Below are 18,219 nucleotides of genomic sequence, written 5' to 3' on the forward strand. Positions count from 1 at the left end.
CCGTATTTGCAAAGGACTAAGTCATACAGCTGTGAGAGGAAAATAAATAAACGATGTACCTTCTGATAGAGATGAGGATGACCAACCTTGAAAGAGCTCCTTGGGGATTATTGTGACGGCATGCAATCCATTCTCAAACCACATATTTCGCATTAAAATGCATATCATGGTCTGTAGTTCAAAGTACCTTGGCATTAATTGAATTAAGGAACGTAGATATTTGGGGAAAAATGTATAAATCAAGTGCTGATGAAGAAAAATGTAGCCTAACAGTGTTACTTTCCATTGCAAACCGTAGAACAGAGGGAGCAGCCGTGAATGATTAAGAACCACTGACCTACAGGGGGAAATGCTGACTGAATGTTTAAAGTAGAAGGAAAAGCACTATTGATTTCTGATTTTAAGGGATCTTACAGGCTTTACATTAGAGGTAAAGCTTTCAGAATCTTGTTTTAAAATATTTTATAAGAAGTATTTTTAAAGGTTCATTAAAGGTTTAAAAACAGACCTTGACCCTCTTGGCAATTGATTAATTATTTGAGAACTTTAACATAATGTCCTGCTTTAAATTAAGATAATGTGGGTAAAGATAAAGAAAAAATGAGCATAATTTGGTGGATTTGAAACGGATTAAAGATTATACCTAAAAATGTTAATAAATAAATCGATGTCAGTCTATAAAGTGATTTCTAAAGGTTTGCAGGATATTTTATTTTTAGACTTATCCTGTTTAACTTTTTGTTTTAAATAAATTTGTATCCTGGTCAGATTTACAAATAAAACAAAGCTGGAAAGTATACGTAATACACTGCATTATGAAATTCTAGGCCAAATCTTTTACACACACATACACACATATACACACACACACGAAAAAAATGGTGGGAAATAGGCCTAAAAGTAACATGTGTAAAACATTTTCAAAAATAGTGCATGTCCATATAAATTTGCTATTACAATGGAAAATTAAGGAATCCAAGGAGTAAAAAAAAAAAAAAAAAAAAAATAGAAATGAGAAATGTAAACATCCATGAGTATAGAGGAAATTAAAGGAATAATTTCAAAAGTATTTTCAAAGTTTGATGCAAGTATATTTGTACACACACATATTCAAAAACCAGCATCATACTTAGTTGTGAAATATTAGAATTATCTACGTATTTTCTTTAAAGTTAGGAGCAAGATAATAATGTTTTATCATTAGAGTTTCTGGCAGACAACAGAAACCAATCTAGCTAGTTTAAGTAGAAAGGACCATGTGGCAAAATTGATTTTGAAATTGTTGGAAAAGTTGGTGGAGCAAGCTCTGGGCATAGCTTCCAGGTATGTCTCGTAGAACACCTGCTAAGAGAGCTGCTGCATCAGCTGTGATTGTGAAACTATGGAATCTTGCAGCCACTGCCCAACTATTAGCTCTATGATCACACCATCTCAGGGAAGACCTATAGTAGCAAAATGACTATCCTACCCACTGCTTCTCAACACCTACAAAACTAGGCATTAAACACTGAGTATCTATGCTGTGGTTAGGAAAACTCCAGAAACTCTCTGACCGTGTTCTTGGTTTGTCTAATCAATAGAACAGAAGCACAGTCCAATCTGCTTCATTTCTGCCCTCCAAATTTCCTGTGTAAACATCTGCTTGCTAGCTTGCAGGTAGAATCCAAGCTCAAAGAAATCCTGGGAAACGTAGTTTTTCATTTTCCAGCTTCCAGCAGACTAAAGTCATACTAAAAGACAAATGACATGGCCCTGATTGCAATGATCTACAACATCCACCATATTATATCCCCTACACCTGACATTTATCTGAAGTAGTAGCCAATGGAATTAAATAAGAGATGTAAAGCAGGAAGCAAGATCATCATCCTTGTTGTTAACATGATCCTATACTCAGAAAACCAAGAGAATCAGCACAAATACTATTAGAAAAATTATGTTTCAGAAAGATAATGGTTATAACATTAATATACTGTACAGAAATCAAATAGCTTTTCTATAATCAGTAACTAATCAGAAAATACAATGAAAGATGTTATTACATTTATAAGCAATCAAAAAAGATACAATAGCTGGCATAAAGGTAAAAAATATGTAGATTTTATTGTGAAGAAGCTCTTAAGAATTCTGCTGAGGTATATAAAAATATATATATAAAGTACTTTGCTTTGGAGGATTCAATATTATCAATATTTTTAATTTTCCCTAAATTACTCATATATGATTTTTATATATAATAGATCCAATATACATATATTAATATATCCAAATCAAGAAGACTTTTCTGAACCTGACAATTCTACATTTAAAGTGAAGAAATACATATGCAAAGTTAGCTATGGAAAGTCTGCAATGCACTGCCAGATATTAAAATATTGTAATGAAGCCGCAGCTAAAATAGTTTTTGCATTAAAAAGAAATAGAAATTCACTGGATTAGGATAGAGATTTAGAACATAACTACATATAGAAATAATTTAATATAAGATGAAGGTGGTATTTTACATCAGTCAGGGAAAGGTAAATTATTCAGTAACCTTTGAGACACTAGCTAGGTGTTTGGGAAAAAAAAAATGTTGGATCACAACCTAACCCCTTACACCAAAGGAATAAAGATGACGTAAATGAAGCAAATGCATGAAGGTAAAAAGCGAGTAAAGACCATGAAGAGAAATTTGATTCATATAAATGGCTAATACATTTCCCAAGAAAGGCTCAACCTCATTTATAATTAAAAGAAAACCAATCAAAACAAGGAAGTACTACTTCTTACCTATCAAATGTAAAGGCCACAGGCTTGTGTTTATAAACGCTGTGATTTGGCTGTGCTTTCTACTTTTCCTGAGAAAGTTTGCCAGCATTACCACAGTTCAGTTCTCAGTAACATCTGTGGTGCCTGCCTGCTCTTTTCAGCCAGTCTCCAGCTACAGAGGCCCTTTCCTCTTCAAAATATATGAGGCTTGGGGAAGAAACAGCTGAGTCTCCCATTCCAAACCATTTAACTACTTAGCTATGCACATCAAGAATTTATTTACTGAAAGGATATCTAGTAGTTGCCTTTACAAGAAGGAGATGGAACTAGAGGTTGTGGAGGAGGATAGATCATTGATTTAGTATTATAAGCATATATACGCTTACAGGGCATGTTTGAATTTCTGACCATGTGATCATTTTTTGCATTGTACACATATTTTTAATTTGCATCAATTTATGGGGTACAAGTTCAGTCCTGCTACATGCATAGCGCAGCGGCCAAGTCAGGGCTTCCAGGGTACTCATCACCTGAATAATGTACATTGCATCTATTAAGTAATTTCTCACGATCCACCCACCTCCCATCTCTTACCCTTCCAAGTCTCCATTGTCTGTCATTCCAGTCTCTATGTCCAAGTGTACATGTTTTTTTCCGACAGGATTTTACTCTGTTACTCAGGCTGGAGTGCAGTGGCATGATCACAGCTCACTGTACTCTGGACCTATTGGGCTCAAGTGATCCTCTTACCTCAGCCTCCCAAGTGACTGGGACTACAGGTGCACACCACCATGCCCAGCTAATTAGAAGATAAAAATTTTTTGATAGAGTCAGGGTCTCACCATGTTGCCTAGGCTGGTCATGAACTCCTAGGCTCAAGCAGTGCTCCCACCTCAACGTCCCAAATTGCTGAGATTACAGACATGAGCCACCATGCCCAGCCCAAGTGTGCAGCACCCAGCCCAAGTGGACACATTGTTTAGCTCCCACTTATGGGTAAGCACCTGTGGTATTTCCCTGTGTCTAACTTAGTTCACTTAAGATAACGACCTCCAGGGCTGGGTGCAGTGGCTCACGCCTATAATCCCGGCACTTTGGGAGGCCGAGGCGGCGGATCATGAGGTCAGGAGATCAAGACCATCCTGGCTAACACAGTGTAACCCTGTCTCTACTAAAAATACAAAAAAAAAGCCAGGTGTGGTGGCAGGCACCTGTAGTCCCAGCTACTCAGGAGGCTGAGGCAGGAAAATGGCGTGAACCCAGGAGGCGGAGCTTGCAGTGAGCCGAGATTGTGCCACTGCACTCCAGCCTGGGTGACAGAGCAAGACTCCATCTCAAAAAAATAAAAAATGAAAAATAAAAGATAATGACCTCCAGTTCCATTCACTTTGCTGTAAAAGACATGATTTCATTCTTTTTTATGGCTGAATAGTATTCCGCTGTGTATATATGCTGCATTCTCTTTACTCATCCATTGAAGGACTATTAAGTAGATTCTGTATCTTTGTTATTGTGAATAGTGCTTCATTAAACATGGGAGTGTAGGGTTGGTGTTAGTCTTGCTCTGCTCTGAGGTGGTCAGCCTGGCCTGTGACTGTGTTTGGGTCTATAAACCAACTAGAACGTGTTAGGAGAAACAACTATGGCATGAGAGAATTTGCAACCACACCAGATGACAAAGGATCCAAGCATCTTATATAAAGGATTACAGATATATAAAGGATCCAAGGCTTATATAGCTGGGAAAGGAATAACGGATAGAAATTATAGCAGCGTTCGTGGATATCGAATCTAGAAGCTCAGAGAATACGTTAAAGGAAACAGTTTTGGATAGATGAAGCAGGAGAACGCTAAGCAGTGAGGCACTCCAACAGAGGCTGACATGGCAAGTGAGTTGTCTCATCATGAAAACTGTTCAGAACTGAGCGTATTGTCAGAGCAAATAAGGGATAGAGATCAGACTCTGGAATTCTTAGAGGCTACCATATTCTTACTTGTACTTCATAGGAGTTCCCAAATATTTTAAAAGAAAAAAAAAAAATAGTTCCATATAATAAAACAAACTTAAAGTATATTGTAAAACTACAAGTCAGCTATCTAGCTTCTCAGGAACAATTCCAGTGTACTGGTTATTGAAAGCAGAGCTACAGAAAGTCATTTGTCATATCTAAAGGCCATAGGAACACTTTTATTACCTTTTCGATTTAGCTTTGCTCTCTACTTTTTTCTAAAGTTAGCCAGCTTTTACTACATCTCTGCTTCCAGGAAAATCTAGGGAATCAGCCCTCCCTCTTTCCAGCCAGCTTCCAGCTGATGGATTCTGGGCAACTGCTTAAAGAGAGCAAAAGTAGACATGACCTTGTGAGAAGGTGGTAAAGCAACCTTGGTCTGACCTTTCCTTCCTCACAGACCACCAAGTCCTGAAAGTGAATGTTTAATACCCCTGGCAAGATTGCTGGCCTCTGTTCCAAACAATTACTGAACTAATCTAAATTATACAAACACAGACCATTTATCAAGGTCAGCCTGCAACAATTTGCATATGTAGGCAAAGTGTTTCCAGTACAAAGAGTGAACTAAGGAGAGGTAAAACAGAAATGAGTTGCTGATTAGTCAAAAAAAAAAAAAAAAAAAAGACTCATTAAATATCTAATAGTGGGCAAGTTTGCAGGTTTGGTTACCTAAATTATTGTCTTATTATCATGAGACAAAAAGGCTTATTTTTCTTCTTTAGTAATCAATTTAAAAAAGACCACCTTGCAAATGTAGATTGAGACATTTGACCTCAAAGGTTTTTAACATTCTTCCTGATAAATGAGAAGAAAAGGAAAAAGAGACTGGTTTTGGTTTTTGTTTTTGTGTTTTGAGACGGAGTCTCACTCTGTTGCCCAGGCTGGAATGCAGTGGTGCAATCTCTGCTCACTGCAACCTCTGCCCCCCACCTCCTTCCCCTGCTTCAAGCGATTCTCATAGTTTAGGTATCTCAGCCTCCCAACTAGCTGGGTTTACAGATGCCCACCACCATGACCAGCTTTTTTTTTTTTTTTTTTTTTTTTTTTTGTATTTTTAGTACAAATGGGGTTTCACCATGTTAGCCAGGCTGGTTTCAAACTCCTGACCTCAAGTGATCCACCAGCCTTGGCCTCCCAAAGTGCTGGGATTACAGGCATTAGCCACCATGCCCAACTGGAAAAGAGACTTTGCCTGGGGGAAGTGGTGATGAGAATATTTCCAACCCAGGGAACAGATCCAACTCTCCCTTTCGGTTGTTATTTCCTATGGGAATAAGCAAATTCCCTAAAACTTACTGGTTGTCTGTTGATGCCCCTAAAGGGACTTGCTTCCAGTTCTCCACACTCACCTGAAAAATTTACATCAAAAGTTATAATCAAATGATCCATCACAAAAAGAGAAATACTGTATGATTCCACTTTTATGAGGTACCTAGTCAATTCATAGAGACAAAAAGTGAAATGGTGGTTGCCAGGAGCCTGGAGGACAGGGAACACAGGGACTTGTTTAATGGGTATGAAGTTTAAGTTAGAGACAACTAAAAAAGTTGTAGAGATAGATAGTAATCAGGTTGAACAAAATTTAAATGTCCTCAACACTGTTAAAGTATACAGTTAAAAATAAGATGGTAAATTTTATGTTATGTGTATTTTATCACTGTTTAACGAATGTTAAAATCATCAATTATATTCACAGACGAAGGAATATCACAGTGACTGAACATTAAAAATCCAGTTTTACATCCTCAGTGTCAGAATCTCCACTGGAATATTCCAAGTCTGGGGAGCTTGGGAACGAGCTGGTCATCTTTGACTGTGTTTGCTGGCACTGAAGTGGACCATGATATTGGGTTTATGGTTTGCTCATGTCAAGGAGCTGGAAGCCAGAAGCTGGTGTAGATCAGACAGGTGGGGGCAGCTCATAATGGTAGGTTGCCTGGCTTGTTCAGTGCTGAGCACAAAGATGATGGGTAGTAAATATCAAAGCTGGTCTTAAATTGTTGCGAGATAAGTAGGGAGAGCAGGCTTGCGTTGAAAACCACAACTACGATGTCAGGGAAATATAGGTAACCTATTAACATCACCTGAGAACTGTAAGGTATGATGAAAAGCAAACATCTGCTGCTTTACATAGTTTTGATAATAGAGTCATCATATGTTTTTACCTCCCTAGAAGAGAACCAACTAGGAGTATGGTTTTCACCAAGTAAAGACTGAACAGACACCCAGGGCTAGCTTCATAGGTATGCCACTTGTGCAGTTACACTGCTTCCCATGCTCTGAAGAACTTTGTACTTGATTTAATGACAGTTGTTGCCTTCTTCATATTTTTAATGCTTTTTGAACAAGGGGCTCCATGTTTTCTTTTCTGCTAGGCCTCTCAAATCATGTACCTGGTCCTGTTGGCACCAATAAGAATATCAAACTATTGTCCAGGTTGAAATATCATGGTCATGCAAGGAGGTGATGCATAAGCCTAATTTGGGCAGATATGAAGTGCTAAAGAAAGGACCTGGGGTTGGTATAGATATTATTTGGGAATCTGGGTGGAGATACTATTTGGGAATTTTGGTGGAGTTGAAGAAAAAACATGGACAGAGAAATACGTAGTATTACATAAATTTGTGACTCTAAGCTTGCCTGTCAGTAAACTGTTGGGGATAGAATCCTGTGTCCAGTCAGCATCATTGTTCAGTCACATAGTTACATGCCTGCAATGCTCCTCTCCTTTTCTATTCATGCTGTCATTGCTACATAGAGGAGATCCTGGATAGGAAAAGGCCAAGGCTCTGTCTCCTGTTGTGGCCAGTGAGTAGGATTGCAGGGTCTCTTATGCCTTCTATTGGGATATCTGACTGTTTGCATTGCTTCTCCTGTCCTTGCTATCATCTTTCATCTTTATCCCCTCAACAGAGTGGGCCTACCGAGAGAAGGCGCATTAAACCAGTCATCAGGAATCACATCAGGGATTTCAGCTAACTGGGGACTGGAAAGAGGAAGGAGATTTCCAAGCTACAGGCTGGGTTGGACTTGGGGGCTGGTGTGGAGGAGCAGAGAATGGCCCAGAAGAGAGGGAGTAGGGCTCCTTTGGTGTGATAAAATGGTGGAAAGGGAGTTCCATCCATGCCAGTGGGACTCACTGTCAGAATGACTGTTGTCCAAAGTCATCAGAGCTGAGTTGTCTGGAGGGAATATTGAGTATATTGTGTTGGCTCTGAATTTCTGATTATTTCACCAGCTCCCATTTCGTCAGGGCATATTCCCCTCAGTTCCTTTATCATGTGGAATAGCAGCACCTTGATTTCAGTCGGACACAGATTCAATTTCTAGAATTGTCACTGTATAGATGGGGGAGACCTTAGGTAGGTTACTTTACCTCTCTGAGATGTGTGCATATTTTCTCATTTTATAAAACAGATAAAACACATATTCATAGTATTACTGTGATGATTAAATAAGAAAATATGTCAAATGTGGAGCACAAAATAGATCCCAAATGATTTGGATCTATTATTAATATAATCAGCATCATAACTGTTATTCAAACAGGGAAGAGCTAAAGATATACCAAACCAACTAATACAAAAATCCGTGGAGATTAAGTTGAAAAGAAAGCCAACTGCTATTCATTTACATAGTCAATATATCATTGTTATTTATTTATTTATTTCCTGGTTCTTATTGTTATTTTGTGTGTACAGATGTAATTAATTCTATATTTTAAAATTGAAAATATATATCTGAATAGTGAACCCTGGAGCTGTTAGATTATCTTTCAGGGTTCTGTAAATAGGATTATAATTAGGGACAGTGTAATCTCTTATCCTTCACAAAGGCTGCTTATTTTACTTTGATAGAAACAGAATCTTCTGGACCTGCAAGAAATCTTACAGATCATCTACTAAAATTTCCTCTTTTAACAAATGAAGAAATTGTGATCTATTAAACTATGTCTTTTAAAGTATTGAATTATTTTCCCCTGAAGTTTTATTAGTTTGAAACAAATAAAATCATTTTATTTGTTTAATTTGGTTACCTTTAAGTAAGTTAATTTAAATCATTTCAATCTAAGTCTTAACTGGGAAACAAAACTTCTAGTATTGTATCCCCTGCTTTCCTTTTATTAAGCTCTTGAAATGATTATTTTGAACAGAATGCGTGGTACTATACTTAATTTATAAATGCTGTGTTGCTTTCCACGTGCCGTGTTCTACAAAGTGGATTGAATTAATTTACCTATATAACTTTCTGTTAGGCAGGGACCTAGACCCAACATGGCGGTACCACCTGACATGGCGGGCCCCTTGTCGGGACTTACCCACTGGGACTTCCTGCTAGGACTTTTCAGCTCCCGAAAAGCACCCTGAGCCCGCCAAAACTCCCCGCTCTGCGCAAACTCCTGGACACGTCATTCCTCAGAAATCGAAACCTAACTCAGGAAACCGAAACCTACAGACCCCGCCTACCTCGCCCTATAAAAGGCCCCTGATACCTGCCCCAGGCACGACTTCCTCGGCCCTCCTCCTGGGGAGAACTGGTGAACCTTACCCGCGAGCCCAATAAAGGCTACCTCTGTTCTTATCTGCCTCATGTCTTCTTGCTCGGCTCCTCATTACATTACACTTTCTGTTCCTGCACAGTGATGCTTTTTCTGTGTGAGTTGTTCATAAATCAGATAAATGTGGTTCTTTCATCCTGCTTCAAAATATACAGTGTGGTTGCTCATAATCTCCTCCTCAAAAATACACAGGAAACATGCAGCACACACAATACTCAACGAAGAGTCTTTCTCTCTCTCACTCTTGTTCTTGCTCTCCTTCTCACCCTCTTTTTCCTTTTCCCAATAAGAAAAGTACTCAATGGGTCCATTTGTCTTTTAGAGTCTTGCACATAATGTGCGATCCCGTGGTATAGGCAGCAGGACATGCTTTGTTCCTTGTTCCCCAGACTGTCTCACTTCAGCATATGTTGCCAAGTTGTACCTCGTTGTGTCAAATGTGGCCTGACCAATTCCCTTCAGAACACAATTTGAGTCAGCAGAGTGATTTCAGAGTTGAGTGCTTCCTCTGAATGTGGATTTTAACTGATGAATTTTCCAACACAGGGGAAAAGATGCCATAGGCCAAAATATCAGTAAAATCTTCAGCTAACTGAAGTGGCATAATGGTTGTCTCTTTGCAAGTGGTTGTATGAAGTAAGCATATTATTGAAAATAATGCTTTTCTGAGGGATGCCCGATGAGAAAAGATAATTTTTCTAGGCCATGAATTAGTTTTAACCACCTTTTTTCCTGATAAGGACATTTACTTTTTATTTGTTTAGACAACTAAATAGAATTAATTTGTAAATCTTCTCCCCCATAATTTCTATTATATCTGCATTTACACACACACACACGTGGAGCAAATTAGTTAAAAGCATTCTTTTTCCCATTGTCTAATCTTCCACTGAAATCAATCCTACCTATACTGTAACCTTTTATTATATGGCGAATAGTTTTCTAGATTAAAAGTTTGGAGTTTTTCCCACAGGTAACAGATTCTGGAAGGACTTCAAATGCCATGCACTTTTAACCTCTACTTAGGGTACATAGATGTAGAAATAAATATGAGTGCCAGAAAATTCACAGACTGTGCTAGAATCATACAAATCTCAGGTATGTTTCCAAGAATACTCTAGGGTTGAAAGGTACTTAAGCTTTCAGTATTCACAGAGGACAAAGGCATGGATTGTAAAGTTTGATGGAGTGTGCATCTTCAAACTTTCGGAGATGTATGTTTAATTCCTTTCTGTGAAAGTTAACAGCTAATAGACCCATTTAACCCATTCTCCAGGGCTTCTGTTATACAATGATTTTCTATTTAAGCAAACAATACATCAGTTTCTTTATAATAGCCACATGTTGAAAGAAAGCCACCCATTCAGTAAAATAGGAATGAGGTAGTTATTTTAACAGCTATGAAAACTTGAATCAAGTTGTCTGGGTACTTTAGCTGAATTGATAATGGAGGAAATTAGGCAGTGCAAGCTGCTCTTTTCTGAGTGCCTGTACTGTCCCTCCATTATTAATCACAACATGGCCATTGACATTCCTGTCAGATCCACTTCAGAGTGCTGATTGCTGGTCTGTGTCACTCCATTGTGAGAATACATTCTGGAACCTGCGTTTTATGTTCCCAGAGAAGTGCTGAGCATTCTTTTGGAAGTAGCATCCTTCTTTCCCTGAGGGCTTAATCTGTCAACTTTTCCCAATTTAGGAAAGTGCAGCTGCCTTATGGAATAGAAAGTCATTCACTCATCCACTCACTTACTCATTCCTTTGACAATTTTTTACACATTTGCTATGTTCCAAACACTGTACCAGGTACTTGAAACATAAAAGATGACTAAGACCTAGTCCTTGCCTTCAAGTTACTCACAATCTAGCAGAAGAGAAAGACAAAAAATCAGCCAATTTGCCATATGCAAAGTATACCTGATGTAGCCAGGAAAGGCAAAGATGGCTCATTTGCAAATTTCAGTTCGAGGAAGTGAAATACAGAATGGGTCGTCAGAGAAGTGGCCAGTTAATGGACTGTGTTTTCAATGAATTATGTTCTTATCCAAAGCATATGCCCATATCGTTGATATTTTATTAAATATCTTCCAATTATTTTCTCTTTCAGAAGTAATTAATTGCTGGGAACAGCCTGTCTTCATTAGGAAAAACTTGTCTCACATACTCTTTAATTTTTAATTTTTGTGAGTACATACTAGGTATATATCTTTATCACAATCTAGCAAAGGAGAAAAACAAAAATCAGCCAACTTGCCATATGCAAACTATATATATTATGGGGTACATGAGACATTTTGATGCAGGCATGCACTGCATAATAATCATATCATAGAAATTGGATTATCTGTCCCCCCAAGCATTTATCCTTTGTTTTAAACACAGTCCAATTATATTTTTTAGTTATTTCAAAATGCACAATTAAATTATTATTGACTATAATTACCCTGTTTTGCTGTCAAACTAGGTCTTATTCATTCTTTCTAACTATTTTTTGTTGTATCCATTATCCTTCCCATTCTCTGGTAACCATTCCTCTAGTCTCTATCTCTGTGAGTTCAACTGTTTTGATTTTTAGATCCCACAAATAATTGAGAACATGCAATGTTTGTCTTACTGTGCCTGGCTTATTTCACTTAACATAATGACCCCCAGTTCCATCCATGTTGTTATAGATGTCAGGATCTCATTGTTTTATGGCTGAGTAGTACTCTGAATATTGTGTATATGTGCTGCATTTTCTTTATCCATTTATCTGCTAATGGACACATAAATTGCTTCCAAATCTTGGCTATTGTGAACACTGCTGCAACAAACATGAGAGTGCAGATATCTCTTTGATATACTGATTTCCTTTCTTTTGGATATATAACCAGCAGTGGGATTCCTGGATCATATGGTAGCTCTATTGTTAGATTTTGAGGAGCCTCCAAACTGTTCTCCATAGTGGTTGTACTACTTTACATTCCCACCAACAGTGTACAAGGGTTCCCCTAGTTTCCACATCTTCTCCAGCATTTGCTATCACCTGTCTTTTGAATAAAAACCATTTTAACTGGAGTGAGATAATATCTCATTGTAATTTTGGTTTTCATTTCTCTGATGATCAATGATGTTGAGCACCTTTTCGTATGCCTGTTTGTCACTTGTATGTCTTCTTTTGAGAAATGTCTATACAAATCTTTTGTCTATTTTTTATTGGATTATTAAATTTCCTATAGAGTCATTTGAGCTCTTTATATATTTTGGTTATTAATCCCTTGTCAGATGGGCATTTTGCAAATATTTTCTCACATTCTGTGAGTTATCTCTTCACTTCGTTGATTGTTCCCTTTACTGTGCAGAAGCTTTTTAAATTGATGTGATCCCATTTGTCTATTTTTGCTTTGGTTTCCTGTGCTTGCAGGGTATTGCTCAAGAAATTTTTTCCCAGACCAATGTCTTGGTGATTGTCCCCAATGTTTTCTTGTATTTGTTTCATAGTTTGAGGTCTTAGATTTAAGCCTTTAATTCATTTTGATTTGATTTTCATATGTAGCGAGAGATAGGGGTCTAGTTTCATTCTTCTGCTGGGACATCCAGTTGTCCCAGCACCATTTATTGAAGAGACTATCTTTTCCCCAGTGTATGTTCTTGGCACATACTCTTTTATTCATTCAAGGCCTACATATATATTCTGATTCATATGGAAATCTGATTTAAGTTACATAGAGAAAATTTCATTACATTTTGCTTGTGGATGTTTGATAAAAAAAAAAAAAGATTTAAAAACCCAAACCTATTGTGTTTGTCAAAATCCAAGTGAGTTACAGCAATTAGAATATAGTTCAGAATATTTTTGACAACTCTTCCTGAGTGATTTTTGAAAACTGAAATACTTCTGGGATGAGGTTCCCATTCTCTACACAGCATTGGCATTTGACATATGTTAAAAAAAATAAAAGCTGAAATTGCATTTCCCAGCAATTGCCCTCAGTACAGCCTTTATGCATTAGGGGCAGATATGAGGCTGGTGACTAAATGTATCTTCCTTTCATTTGTATTCACTTTTCTTGCCTTTTTCTCTTTTGTTTCTTCTTTAAGACAGACATATATGCATGATAAGTAAAAGTTGTAAAAAGATAAATGCTTGAGGGGATGGACGCCCCATTTTTCATGATGTGATTATTATGCATTGCATGCCTATATCAAAACATCTCATGTACCCCATAAATATATATACCTACTATGTACCCACATTTAAAAAATAATTTTAAAAATTAAAAAAAATTCACTGAAAAGAAAGTGCTTTTAATTTGCAAAACAATTTTTAGTAGTGTTACACTATAAAGAAAATTAGTCATAGGAAGAAGTTTTGTATCTTCTAAATTCTTTTGAAAATTCTATGCAGAACCATAATCACTGGGGAAAGCTTGCAGTTAGAATTAATCTGACCAGCATACTCATAATAAATAACTTTTTATTAATATTAAAACTAATAAAGTTAGCAGACCCAAAGTAAATGGATGCATGGTAGTCTGTTTTTATTATTATTTCCAAAGGCTAAGGTAACTGAACTTTCATGCATGATGTTGTAAAAATTAAATGATGCACAATCATTTGAAAAATGGATTTTCCTTATACAAGTTGGCCTTTTCGGCTCTATATATTTGTTTAGAAATATATCTGTCTTCTGGCTGATATTGCTTTACACTGATCAAATTTCTGTTTGAATATAATAATGGGATAGTGTTTTGAGTTTCTCAAAATAAATGTCTGAGAGATAGCATTAGTTCTTTTTGATTTGACACTTCCTTTCCATTGGCTATTTGGAGGTTACATAGACTTTATCCTGGTTATTCTACTTGAGATACACAGCATAACACATGATCACCCAATCAGTATTTACCTTGAGTCATGTATGATTAGATGCATCTGGAGAGTCCTAAAGGTTGGGCCTGCCAGGAGCCCATTTGCATCATGAACTGAAGAGTCTTTTAGGAAGTAGTCCATCCTATGGCAATAGAGAGTTGACATAGAGAAGCTTGATATAAATTCAATGCTTTGAGAGTAGAAGGAACCAAACCTGGAAGTTGCGTGGTTCATTCCACCACCCTCCGAAATGTAGCCTTGAGTGTGTTGATGATAAAAATCCTAAAGCATCCTTTACAAAATTTTTGAGCAATTTTGGAAACACCGAAGACTTCTGCTTTGTATTCCATATATAGCACCAGAAGAAGCAGGGTTACATAAAACTAAAATAGTGACTGCAGCGAGAGGCTGGAGCAGCCTTCTGTCTGACCCAAAGAAGCAGGACAGGAGACATCTTTGGCAGTAGTTAGCTGGAGTCACAACCAGCCATGCTAGCACTGGAGGGAGACAGTTTCATAAAGGTTTATGGCTAACTCAGTGGCTTTCCAGCATCTTCCAAGCAGGTTCATGGACATTGTCTTCTGTGGTAGATACCTGTTTATAGAGTCAGGAAAAAAAAAAAAGAAAAAAAAAGGCAGATTCCACATGGTAAAAGAGAGAACTGGGTTTCTGTGCAATTGTGAGACCCGTTGGTAACTTCTCAGAACTTGTGTGTGTGAAGGACCTTATTTTAAGAATACGAGATCCTGAAATGCCTTAAATTACTTTTCCTCAGGAAGATGTCTTGGGGAAGATAGGAAAGTCTGATATGATAAGAATGACAAATTACAATATGACATGTGATACAGATAAATGAACTGCATTTGTTGCAAACTACAAAACTAAACCAAATGCAGAATTATAAAGGAGCAAACTGTAAAGCTCTTTTCATCCATTTTGTTTATATTACTGTCTTCTGAATGAGTTCATAGTGTCAACAGCATCTTTGGCAAAAATAAAGGAATTAAAAGAATAAGAGAAGTCACAGTAAAGCCTCACTAGGTATTCAACTGAGTTCCTTTGAACTATTTTGTTCTGCTTATTTGGTCTGGGGTTTTTCTTTCAGTTTATTTCCAAGTTTGACATTCCCCAAGCTGCAGATCCACATTTCCAGCTGTCTTCTGTATATTCCCACCTGAAGATGTTATTATCTTATAATTATTCCCCAAATCTTCTGCTCTCTGTATATTGTTGTTGATGTTGTTGTTAACGATGTCACCATCCCTTTAGTCTCTCAAGTAAGGAAAATAGATTTACCTTTTGCTTCTCCCACTCCTTTGGTTCCCATATCCAATATGTTAACATTGGTGCCATTAGTAACTTCTCAGATTTTACTCCTATCTTTCTAACACTGGAATATAGGTCTTCACCATGTCTTGTCTGGAATTTTGCAATAGCTTCTTAACACAAGACTCCCCCCACTGTAGTCAATACTCTACCTTCGTTATTATAGTTATCTTCCTAAGGACAAATCTGATCATGTCATTTGCTCTTCATAATCCCTGTTAACTTCATTGCATGGGGCATAAAGCCTAATTTGTAAGCTCTGAAAACAAAACCCTTCACACACTGGCTCCTTCAACTTCATCCCTATCACTCAGATTCAGCCATATTGGACTTATCACTGTCATTTGCATAAAACTGGCCCATTCACATTTGTTCGTATGCAGAATTCTTTCATAAAATGTCTTTAGTTGGCAGAATCTTAGTCATCTTTTCAACAGAGAGCAAAATCACCTTCTCTGGGATTGTGAGCTTTACTGAATGCTCTCAAAGCCAGAATTAGTTTCTCCCTCTTTTCTGTTCCTTGGCACTTTCCTTCCTAACCACAGCATGGCACCTGCAACAATTATGATCATTTCTCTATCTTGATGTCTGTGTCCCCACTAGACTGTGTGATCCTCTAGAACAGAAAAGTGTCAGCAATTCTCTTTGTGTCCCCAGAGTCTCACATGGGACAACACCATGGCTATAGAATAAGTGTTGACAGAGTGAATGAATAAAGAAGCACAGTGAAGTGACTAAGTCAGAGGAGGGACACTTAGATCAGATTCAGAAAGCAGAACTACAAGTGGATAGAGTGTGGCTGTATGTAGAGTAGAACATTCTAAGTGTCAGAACTTTTAAAAGAGGTAGCGTTTCCATGTCAGTCATCATCAGAGACATGCAAATCAAAACCACAACAAGATACCATCACACCAGTTAGAATGGCTATTATTAAAAAGTAAAAAAATAACAGATACTGGCAAGACTGCAGAGAAAAGAGAATGCTTTTACACTGTTGGTAGGAATGCAAATGAGTTCAGCCCCTATGGAAAGTAGTTTGGAGATTTCTTAAGGAACTAAAAATAGAACTACCATTTGACTCAGAAATTCCATTACTGGTTGTGTATATTCAAAAGAAAATAAATTGTTCTTCCAAAAAGACACATGCACTCATATGTTCAAACAGCATTATTCACAATAGCAAAGACATGGAATCAACCTAAGTGACCATCAGTGGTGGATTGGATAAAGAAAATACGGTACATTTACACCATGGAATACCATGCAGCCATAACAAAGAACAAAATCATACCCCTTTCAGCAAATGGATGCCACTGGAGGTCATTGTCGTAAGTGAATTAACACAGGAACAGGAAACCAAATACCACATGTTGTCACTTATAAGTGGGAGCTAAACAGTGGATAACATGGACATAAAGCAACGAAAGACATTGTGGATTACTAGAGGCAGGGAGGGAGGGAGGGAGGCATTCAAAGGTTGAAAAACTAACTGCTGGGCACTCTGCTCAGTACTGTGGTGGCAGGAACAATCATACCGCAAACCTGGCATCACACAATATACCCAGGTAATGAACCTGCGCATATACTCCATGAATGTAAAAGTTGAAATTAATTTAAAAATGAAATAAAATAAAATTTTTAAAAAATGAAATAAGAAGTAGCAAGTGTTGCTTAATTAGAAATTCTCAGAGGATGGTTGGCCACTTGTGAACAAATGGATAGGTGACGTGCCTCAGGTAGTGGTTGGCTATGCTAAATGACCTCTAATTCTACTCAGAGATTGTGTTATTCTTCATTAATACCCAATCCCTCGTGTCACCTGATAATTTCCAGTAGTCAGTGATATCTGCCTTTGACCCTGGCTCTGTAAGTTTATCTTCCATAAATAGATTGGAAATGTATTCAGTTGGAACTAAGCCAGGGGAAGGGGGAGAGAATGAAAATGAGAGTATCAAGTAAACATAAATGACATACTGTGATTTTTTTTAAAGATGGTACATGAAAACTGAAATGTTCTGTTTGTAACACTGAGAAGAGCTGAGGCTTTGCATTTTTGATACTGCAAGTGCCAGGAGGGAAAAGCAGCAACCTCCTCCCACCCCTGGGAGTTTGGTGTAAAGGGACATTGCCCAGCCTGCAACTAACTTGGAGTTAGTCCAACCTATCTACTTGTGCCAAAATGTAGCTCTAATATCTTTGTGGGTTTTTGTAACAACATATATAATTATAATGCATTGTTTTTATATAGCACCTTTCTCTAAGGAGCATAAAGTGCTGTGTGGACATTATCCCATTAAATCTCACAGCACTCTGGGGACATTGAAAGAAGGCAGGTGATATTATATCCCTTTGAACTCAGAGCTGAAAAGGAATTTCTCCAACCAAAAGTAAATAAAAGCAATATGGAATGAAAGCAAGATTTATAAGAGGATGTAAGGTTAGAGTTTAAAGGAAGATATTGACTATGTTAGAATTAAAGGGAGATTTAAAGCAAAGAAAAAAACGTAAAAAAAAAGCTGTGAGAAAATGAGAAAGTGTCTAGAGTGTGTATATATATGTGTGTGTGCACAAAATTAAAATAATATACAAATACTTTCAAACTTTGGAAAGCAAGATTATTTTAAAACCATCTATAATTTTACTACAATAATAAAACTAATTCGATATACTACCTTATGTCTTTTTGTTTTATTTTTACTGTGCATCTGTGATTTTCCACATAAA

General features: G+C 37.3%; 1 protein-coding gene across 5 annotated transcripts in view; it reads left to right on the forward strand.

Annotated features, from left to right (window-relative positions):
• The window catches only part of TMEM117 (transmembrane protein 117), a 570,487-nt gene that overhangs the window by 522,256 nt on the left and 30,012 nt on the right, over nt 1-18,219 (forward strand). The window contains exon 7 of one of the 5 annotated variants that reach the window (XM_065524061.1): nt 9,019-9,364. The exons of the other annotated variants lie outside the window; for them this stretch is intronic. Coding sequence (XP_065380133.1) covers nt 9,019-9,030 — 12 coding nt within the window. The 3' untranslated portion in view covers nt 9,031-9,364. Of the gene's footprint in view, nt 1-9,018; nt 9,365-18,219 lie in introns of those variants that run through there. 5 annotated transcript variants of the gene reach the window in all.

The sequence above is a fragment of the Macaca fascicularis genome, chromosome 11 (genome assembly GCF_037993035.2).
Source record: "Macaca fascicularis isolate 582-1 chromosome 11, T2T-MFA8v1.1".
Classification (NCBI taxonomy): domain Eukaryota; kingdom Metazoa; phylum Chordata; class Mammalia; order Primates; family Cercopithecidae; genus Macaca; species Macaca fascicularis.